Here is a 14,276-nt window from a genome sequence, read left to right on the forward strand (position 1 = left end):
TAGCGGCCTCGGCAACTTCCGTCGCCCCCCCGGCGGCACCTTCGGCCATTTCCGTCACTAGCGGCCTCGGCAACTTCCGTCGCCCCCCGGCGGTACCTTCGGCAATTTCCGTCGCTAGCGGCCTCGGCAACGTCCGTCACTCACGCCCTGGCGGTGACGACTTTCGAAAATTAGCCGCGGCGGAACCTCCCGGAACATCCTCATTATTAGCCGTTCACTACATTTCCGTCCTTCTAGTTTCATTTCCAATCCGCCCGGCTCCCTGTACTAGGTGGTGTGTGTGGCGGGGGGAGTTATTTCCAGGTGCTTCCCCGCGGAGGGATAATCTCACGCCAGCAACGGCGGTGTGGCGGAGGGATACAACGCACTCTATATAAAAGCTGCGCGGTGGAGCGGCACTCTCTTTCTGCGGCGGGTGCGAGTGGGGTGGTCTGTTTGTCTGTGTGCTGTACTGCCGCCATCATCATGGGCTTCGGGAACCTCAGATCCGCTGCCGGCCTCCGGCTCCTCAACGACTTCCTGGCCGACAAGAGCTACATCGAGGGGTGAGCGGCGCGGGGGGCAGCGGCGCGAGCCCCGTGCAGCGGCGCGCGACCCTCGGCGGTGGGGGGCGCAGCGAGCCCGCGCGCTCGGCGGTTGCCGGGCGGGCGAACGAACGAACGAACGGCCCCTCCCCCGCTAAACGCTGGGCACTGCTGCGACGCGGGGTGTCTCGAGCCGGCTTGCGTGTGGGGCGTTACTGGCCGCTGGCCCGCGCGGGCTGCGGGCCTGCCCCCACTCCCGAACGGCCGTTGAGCCCGTTGCCCCGTCAGGGTGGAAGCCCGAGGGTAATAACCGCAGAGCCACCTGGCCGCCGTGCCGCTCCCCCGTCCCGGCCTGCGCCGCTGGTGGTTGCGGGATGGACGGGGGAACCTCTGCAGTGTGTGTAGTGTCCTTGTGATCCGGCTGCAGGGAAAGCTGGTCTTCGCTGTGACATTAGCTCGGGTATTGTCTCCAGCGCCAATCCCAGCCACAAGCAAAAGTCCTTAACGCCGGTGTGGGGGTAACTCTCGCTGGCCCGGCCCCTTGGGTGTCCTGCCCCAGGGCAGTGGTACTGTGGACATGGGCGTCTGAGGGCTGGGCAGTGTGGCCATTCTCCTTTGAGCCCGGCTAACCTGTGAGCAGCCATGAGTGTCTTCGGCAGGGAAGACCTAGCCAAGTGACTTGTTAAGCTGTAAGTTATTTCTCACGCAACTTCTGTTATACCTGGTACATTACAAAAATCAGTTCGTTTTCCTATTGGAATGTGTTCTTTTCGATAGGTATGTGCCCTCTCAGGCTGACATTGCCGTTTTTGAAGCACTGTCTACGCCGCCTCCTGCTGACTTGTTCCATGCTGTCCGCTGGTACAACCACATTAAGTCATATGAAAAGCAAAAGGCAAGGTATGCTGAACTTAATGCACCAGACACCAATTTATATTTATAGGAGAGTAATTAAACATCATAAGCTTTGCAGTTTCCATTTGATTTTTTTGAACAAAGTCTGTTGTGTTTCGTTGGGATTGTAGCCAGCAGTTTACCTAGCTTTTCGTCTTAAATTTTGTTTGAGCCTCTTTGCTTTTGAAAAGTGTATGCTTGATAGCTCTGAACAAGGGAGTTCTTTATTTATCTATAGAACTAGTACAATGCAGGCAGGAGTGTAAACCTTCCACACTGTCTTGCTAATGTCAAGAAGCTAATTCTGTCTTCATACCCACTCAGTTGTTGGGATGGCTGCTTAAACTTCAACAAGGCACCATTTGTGGTGATGCTTTTATGTAGACTGTGGTTCTCAACCCACCGGCTGCTTGTGGCCTCATCAGCACACAGTTGTGGCCCACATAAAAACAGTGAGAGCTGCAGATGCATCCCACAGCGGTAAATAGGTTGAGAACCACCGGTGTAGCCCCATAGCTCTAGGAGTTAGAATGACACTGACCTCATGTAGATTATCAGAATAGTAATTTAAAGTTGATACCACCTGGGCTAGATTTGAACCATACCCCAATACAAATTCCATACAATCAAGCCCCTGTAGATTTAAATTTGAAACTTGTATACGTACACAGCTTCTTTTTTTTGCCCAAAGTGTAGCTTGAGATAGGAATACTAATAAACAAAATGATCGACTATATATTGGGAGCCCTTTCATTCAAACAATCGTCCTGAAAGCTTAAACCAAATTAAATAGTGACCTGCAAAGAGGCCTGAAAATAAGGGGGAAATGTGAAAGCAAATCTATTCTTTTCTCTTTTAGTGAATTTAGTGCTCATGAAAGTTGCCGTATTGACAGCCATGGAGACTGAAGTCCTCTAGAAAAGGTACAGCATAGGCAGTGTCAGTGTATGCACCTTCACACTGCCTCACCATTGTGCCTCCACCCTGTTCTGGGGGGAGCCTCCTGTAGACTTGAGTGGTTCAGTCTCCTGACCTTTGGCTTTTTTGATGCTACCACTGATTTATACCACTTGAGGTGGTTTCTCTACTTGGAACTAGACTGAAGTTGTAAACTTACTTCACAAAGCTCACGAAAAATTCTGATATGGTAACTACATCTAACTAGTGCCAGTCTAACCAAATTCAAAGCAGAAGTGAATATAGAAGAGTGTAATCACTAAGGCTAGTATTCTGTCACTGCAGTTCATAAGAAATAGCAGTCTAATAAAAATGCAAATAGTCACAAATAGAAATAAAAGCTTAAAATAACAGACCACACTCTTATGGCTTTGGTAGCCACCATTAGAAAAAAGACAGCACAAAGTAAGTCCTAGTTAAAAGTAAACAAAATGAGGTACTCTACCTTTGAGGAGGCTGTGGAAAACTGTAGGCTGAAGTATATATATTTTCAAGCAGTAGATGGAGCTATTTGACGTGTCTGGGATTCAGAAGTACAGTACTTAGTCCCAAACAGGTTCTGTTGGTTCTTCTGAAATAACATACAAACCTGCTTATGGTTATATGTTAGGTATTAGAAAAGCTAATTCTCAAACAGCTCCATAGCTTTTAGCACTCACTAAAACACCAAAATCACAGAATTAATTACTCTGTGACAAAGCTAGCTTTACTCATCACCATGCCTACTGAGCGGCTGTTAATCCTCCACCAAAAGCAAAGGTTTTCAAGGAAGCATTTGGGTGGAAAGTAGGGAACTTTACTTTGTTAATGAGACACAGTATATTGTTAATTATAACTTGTTTCAACAACCACTAATCTTTCTCTGAGGATATATTCTGTAACATCTCTGCACATTGAAAAGAAAAGCAAAACTTATCAAAGCACCCAGGGGCAACATTCCAGACAAGTGCTTCATTTTGGTTGGCTGCTGCTAAGTGGTATACTGTAGGAAATGCTGTTAGCAAGGACAAAAACAGTATGCCATTTAGCTGCCTATGCACATGGGATTCACTATAATAATTGTCGCAGCTGTGCTGTGAGTGCGCTTTTGGGATTGTTCTGGTGTTTCACTTTTGAAACTCTAGTGTACTTCATTGCTACCACAAGTAATTGTTACTGTAGGTTCACTGATCTTAAAAATGTTAGTATCTGAAATTAGGAGTATATTCATTTTAAACTAATATTATTTTGCCACTTCTTTAGTTTGCCAGGAGTAAAGAAGGCTTTGGGGAAATATGGTCCTGCTGATGTTGAAGACTCCACAGGTGCAACCACAGACAGCAAAGATGATGATGACATTGATCTCTTTGGATCTGATGAGGAGGAGGTACTGAGATATTTTTTCTTAAGAAATAGATTTGTGAATTTGTTTTTTTTTTTGTTTTTAAAAGATCATAATTTGATTGAAATACTCCAGAAATTTATTATCAGAGCCCTGAAATGCATCTGACTTTGCATGATAAACAGGAAAGAACCTGTGAGGAGATAAATAGCTAATGGGGTACTGACAAACATATTACTGTAATAGGTATGAACTCTACTGGAGCAGTAGTAAAAATTAAACTGAGGAAAAGCATTTTACTCATGGAAATTTGCATAGGAAATGAGGGGAAATCTCTTGTAAGCTGTTGACCTGATCTGTAAAGGACTCTGGTCTTCAGAGTGATTTTTTTTACATGGTTTAAACTTCTAAAGTAGAAAGCATTTTTCATATGTCCATTGGATCAACAGGAATGTCCATGGGCAAGACTAAATATAGAGTAAAATTTTCAGTAACCTAAATGACTTAGGCACTTAGAAATCTGTCTCAGATGCTCATGAAAATTTTACCCATAGTCTGCCAAGTGCTCAGTACCATCCATGTATTTAAGCTTTTTTTTCATTCCATTCTCATGCTAGTAATATTTTTGTTCTAAGGATACAGAAACATTTTTAGGTGACAGAAGCAACGAAGGAATCTTACTACAAAATTCTAGTAAACTTTTAATGGGCTTATTAAAGCAACAACTTAAGATCACATTTAAGTTAAATTGTTTTCCTAGTCTGTTGGAGTATTAGAAAAAATGCTTAAATGATAAGTACAGACCCCACTCTTGTGTATTGCAAGCTATGCTCAGCCTTTGTCACATAAAGATGGTAGGAGTTTTGTGAACTTCTAGCAAGTTTGCATGAAGTGCCTATTTTTAACTAACTGGTTACATGATGAATAAAACCAAATCACCATCTTTCGGCTGATCTTGTGATGATTTGTTTTTATCTGACTAAAAGCCAGTCTACTTTTAATAGTGGATAAAGAATGTCTGTCTTTGCCTTGTTGTGAATCTCTTTTTTCTCTTTCAGGAAAGTGAAGAATCAAAGAGACTGAGAGAAGAGCGTCTTGCTCAATATGAATCTAAGAAGTCCAAAAGTATGTCCGGTAGCTTTTTTTTAATAGCCTGTTCTATGCACTTGAGTTGCAATATGCATGGGAGACAGGAAAATCCCTTCCTACCCTCCCAAATTATTAGCTGGAGTAAATATGATTTGCTTCGATCAAGTACATTTGAAATAGTACAGTTTCTCACTGTGTTCTGATAGAGCACTTTTATCACAAGCAGGCTTTAGTCACTGCTTTGAGACTGCTGTGTCAATAATGAGATGTGACTTGAGTTTGGGATTTGCTTCTAAAGATAGAAATGCAGAGGTTAGGTTCTCCATTAATGGCTGGATGTGCATCTACTTTAGACACTATCAGGATAACATAATTGTAGGAAGGAAGATTAGAAATCAACCTTTTATTTTCATATTGCAACCTAATCATTTCAGTGTAGGATTCCACAGTTACTGGTCTGGAACTGTTCTGAAATGTAGCAGTTGCAGTATTCCATCTGTGGGAAATAAACCGTTACACTGTGTCATGCTCCTTTTCAGGTCAGCTGAAAAGGACTTTTTGTGTAACAGACAAGATGACAACTTTGATGCAAATTTGATGACAAATTTGATGCAAATTTCTGAGTAAACTTGGCCTGATGGCACAATGACTTCCTATAACAGAAGTTGGAAGTACATGTGTCTTTTAACATTATGCTAATTTACTGGAAATTTTGTAAAAAAAAAAAAGACAACAAATCTTGATACAAGAGATTTTCTACGTAAGACTGGAAAGAGTAAAGCCTTCTGCATTGACGGATTCATACATTAAAGCATTATTGTTCATCTGTTTTGACTGTTCTTTTGCTGCTGCATTTTGTATAGGTTTGCAAACAGCTTTTATGAAATGCCTTATAGCCTGGGAAATGTCCAAGATATCTTAATTTTAATTTATTCTTGCTTCATAATGCCTTCTCTTTTTTCCCTCACCATCTTTTTGCTTTTTTTAGAACCAACTCTTATTGCCAAATCATCCATCTTACTGGATGTGAAACCCTGGGATGATGAGACGGACATGGCCAAATTGGAGGAGTGTGTCCGAAGCATTCAGGCAGATGGCTTAGTCTGGGGATCTTGTAAGTAGGAGATAAACAAGAATGTGAGAGCAAGGGGATGGTAGTACAGTTGTGTGTGTGTTTAAAAAAACAAAAAAAACATGCTGCATTCAGAGAGATACTTCAAGGCATAACTTCATGGTATGTAGAAAAAATACAGATACTAATACATAGTATGTTATGGACCCATAGTAGCCTTTATATAGATCACTGGTGTCTTAAAAATAGACAACTAGATCACTGTCCAAAATGTAGATTAGTCTAGTTTGATTTGAGAACTTAATAAGTTGTGGATTGCAGTGCTACTATATATTGTCTGCCTTGGTAAATGTAATAGAGCAGGTTTCAGAGTAACAGCCGTGTTAGTCTGTATTTGCAAAAAGAAAAGGAGTACTTGTGGCACCTTAGAGACTAACCAATTTATTTGAGCATGAGCTTTCGTGAGCTACAGCTCACTTCATTGGATGCGTACCGTGGAAACTGCAGCAGACTTTATATACACACAGAGAATATGAAACAATACCTCCTCCCACCCCACTGTCCTGCTGGTAATAGCTTATCTAAAGTGATCATCAGGTTGGGCCATTTCCAACACAAATCCAGGTTATTGCTGGAGACTTGAACTTTAATTTTAGAATAAAACTCTGGCCTTCCTTATAGAGACCTCAAAATTGTTCATGCTGAGTTGTGGGGAGGAGCTTCTCAGTGATGGAGAGGAGTGGGTATGTTTTCTGGTCAGCTTCCTGTTTTCCCCCAGTTCTGCCTCTATGTGGACTTCCTGAGGTTATCTGAAGGTCCTCTGTCAACAGCAAACAAATCTCCCTTGTGATTAAGCAAAAGTAACCTGCATTTGAGTCTGTGTATGTTTAATGGCCATGGGGTTGATTAGGTGATGTGTATATGGAGTATGCTGTTTGTTTCCAGGTGTTTTTATGCAATTCAGTATTTTGAACGGGTCTAATTGGCATTGTGTAATTAGTGCTTAAAGTGATACTCTGCTGAATAGGGTGTTTGGTTAATTGACTCTCTTAATCACCACATATTTCTTTCTTTGACAGCCAAGCTGGTTCCAGTTGGCTATGGTATCAAGAAGCTTCAAATTCAGTGTGTAGTTGAAGATGATAAAGTTGGTACAGATATGTTGGAAGAGAAAATAACAGCCTTTGAAGATTATGTACAATCAATGGATGTAGCTGCTTTCAACAAGATCTAAACCCTGCTACATTTGGAATAAAAGTACTTGAAATTTTATGATCGCTCTGTTGTAGCTTATTCCAAATCACTGAATAATCTAGCTCAATTACAGTTCAAAAAGCTTTTGTTCACCTGTTGAAGTGAACTGCACAGTAAAAATGAAAACTAAATTAAACTGAGATCCTCTACCCCAGGATGGATGGTAGTGGATATCTGTACAGAAATCTGGGTTGGTTCTTGGTACTTCTGTAAGGAGTAAATAATACAGACCATTCTAATGCAGATACCAGTGAGGAAGGGTGGTTAAGGTCAGAAAATCTGATTTCTGTGCCTAGAACTTCTCCTGAAATCTTGTGCAAGTCACTTGTGCCCTGTACCTCAGTTTCCCCATCTGTGAAATGGGAATACTGCTTCTCTACTTCACAGGGGTGTTTTGGCTAAATTTGTTAATATTGTGAGCTTTTTGGGGCAGGGTCTAGGGACATACAATCCAAGATGCAGAAATGCTGTCCAGACTTGGTTTGATAATGGATACCAAATAAGTTGCAATGTGATATGACTGTGTGAAAAGCCAGTGCAGTTTTGAACTGCATATGTAAAATCATGTCATGGAGTTCGGAGGCAAAGCGGGAACACTAGGGGCAGCATATCCCTTTCAGTCTACTTAAGCATTCAATTGAAATACTGGGGGTTTGTGAACCAATTCTTGTGTATAATTAAGGGTTAATAGGGACTCCAGTTACTTTAGATTACCTCATTTTGTTTTATTTATAATCTGTTTGGACAGGAACTACCTGCTTTAATTGAAGTCAAAGCCCACGCCCCTAAGTGGCACAGTGCATTTGCTTTCAGAAGGGAAAAATGTGATATCCCATGAGTACTACACTGAAAAAGCCAAGGATGGTTAAGCTGCACTCATGAGAATTATAACGTCAATCAAGAATTTATACTGCATACTTCTGTTTTCTATATAACACTTGTAGAAGCAGATACACCTTTAGCAGAGTTCAGCTTGCTTGTATCAGGGCTGAACTTGGCCATTATAGATGTGAGGTCCTGGGATGGGGTTTTTTTTGTTTTCCCCAGAATTTATTCTAATTGCTTTCTCAGCCAGGACTATGTAAATCTGCACGTTGCCTGTTTAGGGTTTTCTTCATAAGCCTTCAATTAATGAAATTTATAGTCCCTTTTGTTGTGTTAGGTAATGCGAAGCACTGAGTTGCCTGGAGGCTGAAACAGTGGCACTATAGTGTAATATCATTCATTGCAACTGGGATAGGTTTAATGTGGAAACCTGACATTTTACTTTAAAATCTTAACCACTTCACTTCTACTAGTTCTGTTGGAAACACCGTGCTTACCTGGGGTGGCAGGACTTGTTGCTCTGTTTGTTCAAAAGGCTGTTAAGGTTGCAAATGCTTTGATTTATTTTGTTATCCTCCACAAAGGATGCCCTATGTCCCAACAAATGATTAAATAAAACCATATCACAAGCCTTTCCTCCTTTTCTCCCCTCCCCCAACAAAATCTTTTAATTCCAGTAAGGAAGAATTAGTATAAAAACATGTAATGCTGACTCTTCCCTTGTGTTTTCTTAATGTTCCACCTAGTAGTTCCTGTCATAACTCATTTTTTTAAAGATCCTCACAGGTGCTGTGAAAAATGAGTGAGACTGGGCAAAAATATGATGCTTGGCAGGAGCACTGTTACAAGGTCTACTGTCCCTAGTCATCTATCTGCAATAATCTTGCTTTTATTATCAAAAACACTTCAGCTGCTCAAAAACTTTTACTTAGACCTTTAAACAGTTTTCTTGAAAGTATAGATCCATCCAGTTGGGTGACTTGCAGATTGTAACACTTCGGGAGATATTAATTACACCAGCCAGCTACCTGCAGTGTCAATCTGCACTGTTGGTGGATTGGTGCTGTTTTAATACTCACCCTGCTACTGCAGAAGTACTGAAGATTTTTATGAAATCTCTGAAAATATGGCTGAATTGAGACTTGTGTAAAAGAATGGGTTCTGGGCTTGTTTCTCAGTTGGTATTGGACAGGAGTAAACACGGTCTGTTGAAGCATTAAGGAATAATTGGGGAAGTAATATTCTACAATCCTGCCATAACATATATAGAGCTGGGGAAAGCCAGTTGACCACAGCTTGATTGGTTTTCTGAACTTTTTGAAGTGGTATATTTCTTAGTCACGAATTCCAAAGATGAAGGAAGCTACTTCTCAAAGTAAGTCAATAGCCAATCTTTAATAAATTCCTGGGGCAGATTCTGCCCTCAGTTGGAATAGATGCAAGGTGCTGAGCAACCCCCAATTCTTGTTTAATGATGGGGCTGTGTATTTGAATTCCATTGTAACATCAAAATCTGGATTATTGTGGATTGTTCTACCCCTAAACTGAAATTAGCCCTCTTTGGTTCCACAGAATATTTGCAGCACACGTGACCATTTTGTCTGCCTGAGGGAAGCAGCTGAGAGCACTGCTATCTCCATACACAAGGGGGTGCTGCTACCCCTTCCTTCTCAAACCACCCTAAATTGCTGCTCCTTTTTTCCCCAACCCAGCTTGTTTAATGTTCCAATCTCCCTCAGGGCAAGCTCCCTCATCTTTCTCCAGTGCAAGGTGCCTCGAGTTGAACTGGGCAGTTTTTTGGCCAACACTGTTTTGGGGGGTGGGGGGGGGAGATTCCTATGTTAACCAAACCATTATCAATGTGTCAAATGCACTGATTTGCTCCAGTTGAAAAAAATCCCTCAAACATTTAAACACTGTTCAGTGTAATTTTGATTCTAAATGACTAGAAATTTCCTTCAATTTTATTTTTACACACCTTCAAAAACAAATTTTTTTAAACTTTGATTTGCTGAAAATTTTGAAAAGTACATTTGGGGACGGGGGGAGAAACCTGCTAGTAAACAAAAATCAGTTATTCACACAGGTCTAATCAGGAGCCAGAGGCTCCTGCTGTATTGTTCTGGCCTTGTCTTGGAGAATGAAGATCCTTCTTCCAGCCTAAGGAAGAGAAGAATGTCTGCCCCCAACACACAGCACTCCAGAAGGATCAGTGAAAAGCACAGTAAATTCTGGGTGTAACAGAACCAGGAATAGGGGAAAGAGATATGGGGTCAGGATTACAAAAGTTTAAAAGGTAAAAACTGTTGTGAGCGGTCATAATCCAGTGGTTACTGTACAGCTTCCCTTTATTGAAAAATCAAGTATAATATCAGCAAAAGAAACAGCCACAAACTAATCCAAGTACTAAACCTCAGACTGCTTAGGAATGTCAGAGCAGCTGATCAGATGAGAGGACTGTTCTACTTCTTATCCAGACATCTGTCAATAGTCGTTATCCTTACATCTCAGGCTGGCTTTCCAATCAAACAGCCCTTCTTTCCCTTCTTAGGACAGTTCATCCTGCAGTGGCCAGGATAGCTGCTGAGATGGCTCTACCATCTGCACCGGGCATTTGCTGCTCCTGCTATTTTTCCATAGTCCGTGACTTGAGTAAGCATCTGTCATTTCGATCAGTATACAGACTCCATTAGCATCAATCTCACTGTCCTCAGAGAGCCAGTGTCCTCCTTGGTTTTGTTTAGATATCTTCTGTTCCTCCTGTAGAAGTGGCTCATGCAGTGGTTAATGATACATTTGCCTTGGTGTGAATTAATTACTTGGGCTGGTTGCAGGTTCTTTTTATCCCCATCCAATGGCAGTAACTGGCATTCTTGTGCTTTGACTTCAAATCTGTACCTCTCATAACTATTTCAGGGTTGTCATTAGCTCAAGAAGCTTGCTACATGTTGGTAAAGTCCTTCTGTCCCATGGGTCACTGAATTGCTGTTCCTAATAAGCCATTGTGATAGTCCAACAATACTAAGCATGGATCTCTTGAATATTCCACAGCTTTAAAAAAAAATTAAATTATTTACTGACTTCTTTGCTAAGCCCATAACACCTTGCTGAGGCACTAGTTCTATAATGATTCAGGAAAGAGTGGTACCTAACCAATTAGCAACATCATATTTTGTAGCATTTAGGTGTATTTCTGAGATGGTACTGATCCAGCCTAACACTGATCAGCTCATGAGGCCTCATGAACTCAGACCAAAATGTGGCTGCAGGCAATATTGATCTATTCAATTTGTGCAAATATAGTTCAAAGTGATAGAATATTTTGTGTAAAAGAACATTATGTATGAATCTATATATAGGGCCCCATCTACACTGTAAACTTTACTTGTGTGGACAAGACCACACGGTGTTATAACCATGTTACAGCCCTAATCTTACACGCTGAGGCAAGAATGTATGTATAGTTTTGTACTGGCTGAAAATATACCTGGCTGAAAACAAGCTGGCTGAAAATATACCTTTACTGGGTATACATGAGCTAATAGGAAACTCAGGGCCAAATTCATCCCAGCATTAACTCCCCTAAATTCAATAGGGTTATATCAAGGATGAATTAGTCTATTTAGTGTCTGTGTATATATGGATACATATATAATTCTATAGCAAGCAATAAATAAAATAATTTTATCAAATTCTGCCCTTACTTGGCATCTGAACATAAGAACTGCGATTCTGGGTCAGAAAAAGATCCATCTAGCCCAGTATTCTGTCTTCCGACAGTGGCCAATGTCGGGTGCCCCAGAAGGAATGAACAGAACAAGTAATCATCAAGTGATCCATCCCCTGTTGCCCATTCCCAGCCTCTGGCAAACAGAGGCTAGGGACATTTGCAAATCCTTACCTGTGTGAGCAGACCTTGCTCCAAGGAACATCAAATTCTGTCCTTTCTTACATTCCACTGAAAAATCATGTAAAAATATCGTTTATACATTTTATCCATCATTGGAAAGGCGTAATAATGGACAGTGGGTTTTAGAATGTTAATTATTTTATCTTTTGACTTTACTTGTGAGGGGGGTGGTATAGGGTGGCTAAGTGTCTGGTTTTCAACCACAACGCCCGGTTGAAAAGGGATCCTGGCAGCTCCGGTCAGCAGTGCTGACCAGGCCATTAAAAGTCCAGTCAGTGGCACAGCCGATGGGGCTAAGGCAGGCTCCGTGCCTGCCATGGCGCCGCACAACTCCCAGAATCAAAGGCATGTCCCCATTGCACCCCAGCCGGAGCCCTTGCCCCCTCCTACACCCCAAACCCGAGTCAGCCCGGTGAAAATGAGTGAGTGAGAGAGGGTGGGGAGAGCGAGTGGAGGGGAGGGGAAATGGAGTGAGCAGGGGCAGGGTCTCAGAGAAGGGATGGCGCAGTGGGCAGGGTGGGGCAAGGTTGTTCGGTTTTATGTGAGTAGAAAGTTGGCAACCCTAGTGTGATAGTAGAGGGAGGCAGGGGTCATCCAATCTCTACTATAATTAGAAACAAATATTATTTCTTTATGTTTCCAGGAGAGGGGAAAAAATTTAAAACATCCCCTCTTCGCTGTAAGACATCAAAAACATGGACAACCAGGAAATGAAACTGACTAGAAAGCCACAATGTCAGACCAGGTTGCTTTTTGTTGTAATAATCTACAGCACTTGTTCAACCGTTTCCATATTTGGGACCCCTTTCCTACTCAGACTGGGCCTCCTCCCCCTTCCAGCTACCTGGGATCTAACCAGGAGTTCCCCTTATTTAGCACTATTGGAAGCATGGTGTGATCATGACCCCCAACAGCTGCGAGTGAGCTCCAGGCTGAGAACTCCTGGATCTAAGGTGTAATGTAATTCAACAGAGGAATATTTTTGTTATATATGATTATGTTGAGAAGGTGTCACTTTAAACACCTCTTCTGGAATTTACACAACAGGATTAATAGTGGGAATGTTCCTCTATCTGATCCAAATCCCATTGATTGCAGTAGGCTTTATCTCAGGCCCTTTATGCATCTAACTAGCATCCTATCCAAATTCTGCATCCTTTAAAAAAAAAAAAAAAAAATTCAGCTAAAATGGGGTGCAGCATTAAATTGATTGCAATCAACCCCCTGTTCTTTTTCATAGCTAAGATACACATCTGTTTGATTGTGAATCTAGTGCTGGTTATATGCAATGAGGGAGATTTTTAGGAGCTGGTCACTGTGTGGTTTCACAATACTGCACACCCAGATGGCTGTTGTCAGAGTTTCGCAGTTGTTCACTGACTGTTGCAGACCGGCTGACCTCCCAGACTGCAAGTTTTAGTGCCTCAGAAACTGTCGCCCTGACACGGGTTTGGAACTTCTTGCTAATCAGAACATAGAGGATTGGATTGAGGCAGCTGTTGATGAAAGCCAGGCCAGTAGAGAGGGGAATGCCACTGAGAAGCAAGTCATGGAAGCGTTCATTATGGTGAGCAGATAGTTCCAGAACGGTAAATATGTGATAGGGGGTCCAGCAAACAAAAAAAGCTACAACTACCGCAAGGATGGTCCAGAAAAGCCTGCTGGAGGTCAGCATGGTTCTCTTCTTCACCTTCAGAACCAGAAATGAGTAACAAAGGACCATGGTCACTAGGGGAAAGAGATAGCCACAAACAAGCCTCACCCAAATGAAAATATTATGCCTCATCAGAATGAGTTCTTTGTCATGCGGATGGAAGTTGTTATAGCAAATGGTGGAGTTGTGAACTGTAATTGTGTCTCTGAAGTGTAAGGCAGGGGCACCAATAATAGCAGCTGAGATCCAAATAATCACACTCAGAATGAGGGTGTTCCTTAGGGTCCGATATTTGTTGGAAAAGACTGGGTGCACCAGGCGGATATAGCGGTCAAGACTGATGACAGTCAGGAAGAAGACACTGGCAAACATATTCAGTAAGGCAATGAAGGAGTTAGTCTTGCAGAGCCATTTCCCAAAGGGCCAATGGAAGCCCATGGCCACATACGTAATGTAGAGAGGCAGGAAAAGAACAAAGATGAAGTCTGCAATAGCCAGGTTGAGGAACCAGAGAGTACTGACTGATTTATCCCATTTAAATCCCATAAACCAGATGACTATGGCATTTCCTGGCACCCCCAGGAGAAATGCCATGCTGCATAAGGAAAGAGAGATGATGTGTGCAATACTGAGGTAGGACTGGGGTGGTTCATCTTCCTCGTACTCATAGAAATAGGAGTAGTTGTCAAAATCTTCACTCAGCATCATTTCAGGAAACCCCATAGTGTATGGCTACTTTCTGTGGAGAAAAGGAAATGGAAAACTTAAAGGGAAAC

General features: G+C 42.1%; 2 protein-coding genes and 2 non-coding genes across 21 annotated transcripts in view; 3 read left to right on the forward strand and 1 right to left on the reverse strand.

Annotated features, from left to right (window-relative positions):
- The first annotated feature begins 384 nt into the window (after window positions 1–384).
- Window positions 385–7,129, forward strand: EEF1B2 (eukaryotic translation elongation factor 1 beta 2). Its single transcript, XM_073306614.1, has 6 exons — window positions 385–545; window positions 1,302–1,424; window positions 3,618–3,741; window positions 4,755–4,821; window positions 5,774–5,899; window positions 6,937–7,129. The coding sequence occupies exons 1-6, from the start codon at window positions 466–468 to the stop codon at window positions 7,089–7,091; spliced, it is 675 nt and encodes a 224-aa protein (XP_073162715.1). The 5' UTR covers window positions 385–465; the 3' UTR covers window positions 7,092–7,129.
- Window positions 4,606–4,686, forward strand: LOC140896008 (small nucleolar RNA SNORD51). The gene has a single exon (XR_012154422.1). It is a non-coding gene; the product is annotated as a small nucleolar RNA SNORD51 (small nucleolar RNA).
- On the forward strand, window positions 5,227–5,360 carry LOC140896009 (small nucleolar RNA SNORA41). The gene has a single exon (XR_012154423.1). It is a non-coding gene; the product is annotated as a small nucleolar RNA SNORA41 (small nucleolar RNA).
- Window positions 7,130–8,139: 1,010 nt separating the features above from the next.
- CMKLR2 (chemerin chemokine-like receptor 2) overlaps window positions 8,140–14,276 on the reverse strand; it is a 48,632-nt gene continuing 42,495 nt past the window's right edge. For all 18 annotated transcript variants that reach the window (XM_073306606.1, XM_073306604.1, XM_073306602.1 and 15 more), the window contains one exon: window positions 8,140–14,239. In XM_073306606.1, the coding sequence (XP_073162707.1) occupies window positions 13,159–14,223 (1,065 nt within the window). In that variant the 5' untranslated portion in view covers window positions 14,224–14,239 and the 3' untranslated portion in view covers window positions 8,140–13,158. The remainder of the gene's footprint in view (window positions 14,240–14,276) is intronic.

The sequence above is a fragment of the Lepidochelys kempii genome, chromosome 11, assembly GCF_965140265.1.
Source record: "Lepidochelys kempii isolate rLepKem1 chromosome 11, rLepKem1.hap2, whole genome shotgun sequence".
In the NCBI taxonomy this organism is placed as follows: Eukaryota; Metazoa; Chordata; order Testudines; family Cheloniidae; genus Lepidochelys; species Lepidochelys kempii.